Below are 7,300 nucleotides of genomic sequence, written 5' to 3' on the forward strand. Positions count from 1 at the left end.
TTTTGGTTCAACTTCATTATATAGAATAAGATAATTATTTTTTTACCTATTTATCAATCTCATTAACTCAATATTTGCTATGTTTCCTGATTCTCAAAATGTCAAAATTTAGAACTTTCATTGACATCTGCAAAATGAAAAATTTGTCAGTACCTGAATTGAACGCCGTAGTGAAATTTTGCACAAGGAAACATAAAAAAAGATCCCACAACATAATGCTGATGACTGAATACTGATCATTAACAAAAACAATATATTCATTGTTCTTCCTTTAGGATTTCATAAATATTTCTAACAAACAGACTAGTCAAACAATAACTAAAATAACAGAAAAAGAAAAACGACATCATATCTTAGGAAAAAACCCCACTAACAAAAGCTAGAAAATATCTATACAGATAATTCTTCACTATTTAACCTTAAAACAAACCATTTTAAATCTCACATTTACGGATATGAGTTAGGTGATGTGACATAAAACTTATTCTTTAAATAAGTGTTTTAATTAAAACTTAATTAATCAACTCTTCTGAAAAGCACTGCTCTTCTGCCAAAACTTAAGATGCACAGCTCTTTCCTCCAGCATCTGCTCAACTTCTTCCATTGGAACTCCTTTGGTTTCCGGCACGAAAATGAGAACGAAGAAAATTCCAATGACGGCTACAAATCCAAATAACATGAATGTCCATGCTGTCCCAATAGCCACGGTCAAAGATAAAAAGGACTGGGAAACAACGAGATTGGAAACCCAACATGTTGTAGAAGCAATTCCTCCACATATTCCACGGTACCTTAGAGGATAGATTTCTGAATTTACAACCCATGGAACAGTTCCCATCCCTGGTGAGAAGAATATGATATACAGTGCAAGTCCCACTATAGCAAGCCAACCCATTTTGCTAGGACACCCTTTTGTGTACCATGCTCTATGATCTTTCAGACAAATACCCCTTGTGGCATCATTAACACTCAAACATGCCCCAGGTAAGAGCTGCATGCACATACAATAGACATAGTGTAAGACACAAGCATATATAGAAAGATTCATTGAAAATTAAAGGTATGTATGTAGAGACAGGTTTCAATCGCAACTCTAAAATTAAAATATATATATAAGATTTAGACCCTACCAACATATATTTGAGATTTAGATCTATAACTATAACAACTTATATACTGTTATAGCATTTGACTTACTTTGTTAGAGCCGGAAGCACAAAAGCCACATTCTGCCTTTAGACACTTCATGCAGTCCCACTCAATAGGATTCACAGTTTTGCTAAAACCAGGGCAGGTGTTGTTGAAGTAAGAGGTCTCAATAGCACTAATCATTGGAGAATGAGTTTCAGTCTGGTGGAAAGTGGCGGTTAAAAGGGCCAAGGATAAAACACAGCCACACAAACTCAACAAAGCAAGTTTCTTTCGCCCTGTCTTGTCAATGAAGTATATGCTCACGATTGAACCAAATGCATTCAGGCCAGAAGTGATCAGGGACAGAAGAAGTGCAGTCTGGTTGGATGCAAAACCAGCCAACTGAACAATTGTGGGACTGTAGTACATGACAGTGTTGATACCCGTAAACTGCTGGAAGATTTGAAGTCCCATTCCTGCACATAAACCTCTCCTCACAGATTTAGTTTTCAAAAGTTTGATTATGCTGATTTTTTCTGAAGAATCTACTTCCTTCAGTTCCAAAGCAACTGAATCCCGCAAAGCTTGAATTTCAGCTTCCACTTCATTAGGTGGATAAATTTTCCTTAATATTGCTTTTGCTTCCTCTTCCCTTCCCTGTAGGTTACATAGTAAAAAGACATATCAGCCCATAGAAAGATACAATTATCACAGAGAAAGAAACTTAGTATAGACTTAAAAAAATGTAAGAACGATGACTAAACCAACCTTTCGGAACAGCCAACGTGGTGACTCTGGGAGTGTAAACATTAACACCACTTGTATTATAGCAGGTGCAGCAGCCACTCCAAGCATCCACCTCCACGTACCCGGAGCCTGAGTAGAAAATTAACAAAACTCTCTGATCACGTTTACAGGAAAACAATGTCATAAAGAAATCAACCACACACAACATGAATAATAATGCAACTAAGACAACGTAATGCAATTTCGTTTATAATATGTGAAAATAAGTTTTGTTTTCACCATTTAAAACAGATTTATATTTTTGTAAGAATTATTTAAAAAGTCATATTATACCAAAGATTTATTTTTTCATTGCAGTACCATAAGATTTTTTGTAGCATAGTATCTTTTATGCAATATGGCATTAAAATAGTAGTGAAAAAGAAGATTTTGCTGACCTTAGTGAAAGCCAAGTTGATGAGGTAGGAAAGAAATTGTCCACCAGTGACGAGGAAACTGTTCAGAGCTACAAGGGCTCCGCGAACCCTGGTGGGGGAACTCTCAGAAATGTACAGAGGAGATGCCATTGAAGCCATTCCAACACCGAGGCCAACAAAAACTCGACCCACGATGAGAATAGCTGGGCTAGTAGCAGAAGCCATAATAACTGACCCAAGCAAAAAGAGGGTATCAGCTGAAAGGATTGATTTTCTTCTACCGAAACGATCGTTCATCCATCCACCAACTGCAGCACCTACAATTGCACCAGCAATTGCTGTACTCACTATAGCTTCCTGGAATTTTTACAAGTATCAAGATACTGTTTGAACATACCGCCATAATAATTAATTTGCACAATCAAGATAAGCTTTTAATTCAAATTTCAACATTGAAAGAACACCCTGCACGGTTTCACAAATTTGTACAACTAGCTAGTTCTTTATCCCATGATAATTTCAAGAACTTGTGCTTCAAACCCAGAAAATGGAGGGAAAATGCTGTGTCATGACCCATGATAATTAACTATGGGAGCCTTTGACCAAAACTAATTTTAGCCGTTCAAAAAATTTATCTCACTATGGTTTATGAAATCAGGCAAAATTAGTTAACTTTTCGGTTAATTAAAAAATTAGTTAATTTTAAAATTAAGATATTGTATAAGAGAAACATATTTTTAAAATAAGATATTATCGTGAATAATAATATTATGCCATTATTAATAATAATGAATTGTACGTGTATGTAAAGGTATTTAAAGTAAAAATATATTTTCAAGAATCTCAACTCTTCTCTCCAAAAGTGGGAAAAATAAAGTCACGAGCCCCCTTTTTCCCTCTAACTCATTTTTCTTCTTTTATATATGTATTCCTTTTATTTAACCTTCGTCCCATGAAAGGGAAGAAAATGAGACAAAAAATCACTCTTAAGATTTTACTTACATCATTAATTTATGCGCTTCAAGAATAAAGCTATCAGCAGTGAGACTTCACTTGATCTTAGCCAAAAGGCCGAATCAGCAATGAGACTTCGTAAAAGAGTTCGATTTTAAATCACATATTTTTTTTTACTTTTGTTTAATAGTGATGATATTATTGAAATCAAATTAAAAAACAAATATGGATGTGCTTTTTTCCTCAATATTTTTTTTTTTTAAGTTGAACATCATTATCTTCTGGAATTCATGAATGGAAAACTTATACACTGTGTTTAGATTAAGGATTCCACGGTTGGCAAGGAAGACAAGGAAGAAAGTGGGAGTGTAATGCTTGTTTGTTTCAGTGTGATTGTGAGCAAGTGGGAGGAGATGAGGGATTTGAGGGAGAATGGCTTATTCACTTCCTATCTCGTGAGGGAATTTGAAAGGAATTCACGTTGGGCAAAGGGAATTGACGTGAGTGGGCTTTGTGTATAGACTGTTCCAACATGTTGCACAACTCTGGATTTGCAGTTTTGCATGTGAGAAACCTGTTGCCATGGAGGGAGGAGCAAGAAATATTTGACCAGCAAAGCAGTGGAGGAAGAAAACGGATCCAGTTGTGGTGCGTGGCCCAAAGTTTTTTTTTTTTCGGTAAGCATAATCCGTGTTGCATTTTTTTTACCATAATCAGTGTAACCATGGATATGGGTGACATAATTGATTATTTAGTAATTTTGAATATTTTAGAAATTTCTATATTTTAAATTTTTATTTAAATAAAATCATAATTATTTAAGAATTATATTTATTTAATACTTATTTGTATTTATTTATGATTTTAAATATTTTAAAATTTTTATATACTTCAAATTTTTATTTAAATAGGATATTAAATATTTAATATTTGTATTTATTTAAATTTTAAATATTTTAAATATTTATTTAAATAGGACATTAAATAATTTAAGATTTTTTATTTATTTTAGATTTTGATTATTTTATGAATTTTATATATTTTAATTTTTATTTAAATAAAACATTAAATATTTAAAAATGGTATTTATTTAAGATTTTAAATATTTTAAATATTTTATATATTTAATACTTTTATTTTTAAGATTTATATTTATTTAAGATTTTAATTATTTTATAAATTTTATATTTGGATTTTTATTTAAAGAAGATATTAAATAATTTAAAATGTGTATTTATTTATAATTTTTAATATTTTATAAATTTTATTTAAATAAAATATTTAATATCTAGAATTTGTATTTATTTAAAATTTTGAATATTTTAATAATTTTAATTTTTTATTTAAATGAATATCAAAATTTTATTTTCATTGCAAACACAATAATTTTTAGATTATTTTTTATTTTTTATAACAATCACATCATTAAAAAACTTTAATAAATTTACTTCACTAATTCAGTCTAATATACTCAAATCAAAATAAATCATTTTACTTTTTTTTTCTAATTACTCAGAATTCACTCTTTCAAATCCTCATAATTTTACTCAATTTTTTCATATATAAATCCTCATAATTTTTACTCAATTTTTTCATATATAAAGATAACTTTCAAAAATATATGAGAAAAAAGAATTGTAAAAATATCACAAAAACTACTTAATAAATCATCAAATTTTAGAAAAAATATAAAAAAAAGGATTTAAATCCAAATTGGACTTTTTTTCAACTCTAAAAAAGAGAAAAAACAAAAACAGATATTTTGTAAAAAATATGAAAGCAGAAGATATTTAAAAATGAGATAAATTGATTAATATCAAACTACAATCGTTTTGTGTCACTAATTTTTTCCAAATCTACTGAAACAAATATGGAACTCGTATTTTGTAATATCAATAGTAAGTTAAGAATAAAAAAAGAAAAAGTGAGAGTCACATGTCATAATTAATTACGAACTAAAAAGTTTATAATGCTTTCTCGTGAAGAACGAGCATAAATGCAGAAGAAGACAAACAGTAATATACGCCAAACCGACGGTCAAACAAAATTCATATCAGACATCAGAAAATAGTTCAAGTAATACATCAAATCCTTACAATAAATTCTAAATAAAATTTATAACTTTAAACTGAAAATTGAAGAGAAGTACAATAAGATAATGAAAAAAATAAATGAACAAATTTTAAAACAATGGGTTGTCAACTGATATTCTATTTTGTAGAAAAAATAAAGTAAAAAATGAAATAAAATAATTTTTGTTGTTGAAGAAAAGTAATAAGTAAATATATGTATTAGTTGTTTATTAGATACTTCCTCTTACCTTTCTCAAAAGTCAACTTTGTAATAAAGAAACTATTCTATTTTATTTGTTATTTTTAAATTCCAAAGTAACATATTTTTGCAAATAAACAGAGAGAAATAGTCATAATAGAAAGAAAAAAATGTTAACATATAAATCTAATAATACATAAATATATATTAAAACGAAAAATTGAAAGAAAAATGATAGATAATTAATTTGTAACTTCATTAAAAATAATAAAAAATCTTTAATTTAAATGAAAAAACCTTAAAACAATTTATATAAAAAAAAGTGTAACTTATATTATGATGAGTTTCCTTTCTTTTTGTAATAACTTTTTCCCTCTCTCATCTCTCTTCTCTCCAAACCAAACCCAGAATCACTTAATGGATAGCAGTATCCTCGAAGAGTGCCATATATTAACACTCTCTACAATAAGAACATATACTCACATTTTAATAAACTAATATTTTAATTTTTATTTAAAAATATTATTATATTGTTATAAACAATATCAAATGTATGTATGGGAATTGTCACGGATAAGGATGAATTTATTATAAATGCACAAAACCATATGCGTTTGTTTTTTAGTGCAACTTTAGTTATTGTTAACAGAGAAGAAATGGATGAGGTCATTAAATTAAAACACAGAATCCGAAGAGGTTGATTTTAATTGAATGAAAGACAAAATTTTAATTTTAATTTTATGACTTTGGTGTGATAAGTATCATGCATTCAATTACCTGGAGCCAAGTCTTCCTATCAACAGCTTTGAAATCATCCCTAATATACAGAAGAGCACCAGATATGACCCCTGTGAAAACATACACCAACCGATCATAAGCCAAATACACAGAAGTAAACATTGACACTTGTTTTAAACAAATTTCAACGATTAATTCTCCACCTTACGAGAAAAGCAGTTGATTATGTTAAAATTATAGTAGAAATAAGAGTGAACGATGTTTGAATTGATCTGATTTATTACCGGTGTCGTAGCCGAAAAGAAGACCACCAATTCCTGCAGAGAAAGCGAGACGAAGAACGTAGGGATTCTTCCATGAGAGGGAGATACATTCTCTGAAGGCAGAGACATCAGCCTCTGGTACTCCTCCTTCCATAGGAAACGGTGGTTATGAACAGAGAGAAAGAGTTATGAATTACAGAGAGAGAAAGAGTTATGAATGACAGAGAGAAAGAGTTATGAATAACAGAGAAATACTGAAAAAAGTGAGAGGGATGAGAATGAGAACGGAGGTACTCAATTTATAAAGAGAGACCCTGGTTTGGCCGTTAGTCCCCAACTTCACTCTTACAAAGTTTACTAACAATTTAATTTATCTTTTTTAAATAAATAATATTAAATAATTTTATACTTTTATATTTTAATATAATCAATAATATTTATTAATACTTTTTCATTTCAAAGACTGATATTTATTTATTTATCTTTGTTGAAGGAGATTAATTATATTTTTAATTATATCCTTAGTTTTTTACTACCCTGACCTACACCACGGAAATAAAGTATAAACAATATGATTTGATTATTAATAAAATAAATGACAGAATATAATTTTTTATGCTAACCATTTAATGAGAAATGAGAAAATTTATTTTTACTTTTTTTTTCAAAATATAAAAAACTTTTAACCATCAATCGAAAAGAAACGGAAGTAAAAATGTTTAGAGTTTAATATGAATTCATGATAATATGTAAAATAAAATGTTATCGTTTAATTACACA

General features: G+C 29.2%; 1 protein-coding gene across 1 annotated transcript; it reads right to left on the reverse strand.

Annotated features, from left to right (window-relative positions):
* Window positions 1–239: 239 nt before the first annotated feature.
* Window positions 240–6,855, reverse strand: LOC137811606 (probable inositol transporter 2). Its single transcript, XM_068613405.1, has 6 exons — window positions 6,542–6,855; window positions 6,297–6,367; window positions 2,316–2,651; window positions 1,900–2,007; window positions 1,198–1,788; window positions 240–991 (listed from the first exon to the last, which is right to left on the reverse strand). Exons 1-6 carry the CDS (start codon window positions 6,672–6,674, stop codon window positions 521–523), a joined length of 1,710 nt encoding a protein of 569 aa, XP_068469506.1. The 5' UTR covers window positions 6,675–6,855; the 3' UTR covers window positions 240–520.
* Between the last annotated feature and the right edge of the window lie 445 nt (window positions 6,856–7,300).

Source organism: Phaseolus vulgaris, chromosome 2, assembly GCF_000499845.2.
Source record: "Phaseolus vulgaris cultivar G19833 chromosome 2, P. vulgaris v2.0, whole genome shotgun sequence".
Lineage (NCBI taxonomy): Eukaryota > Viridiplantae > Streptophyta > Magnoliopsida > Fabales > Fabaceae > Phaseolus > Phaseolus vulgaris.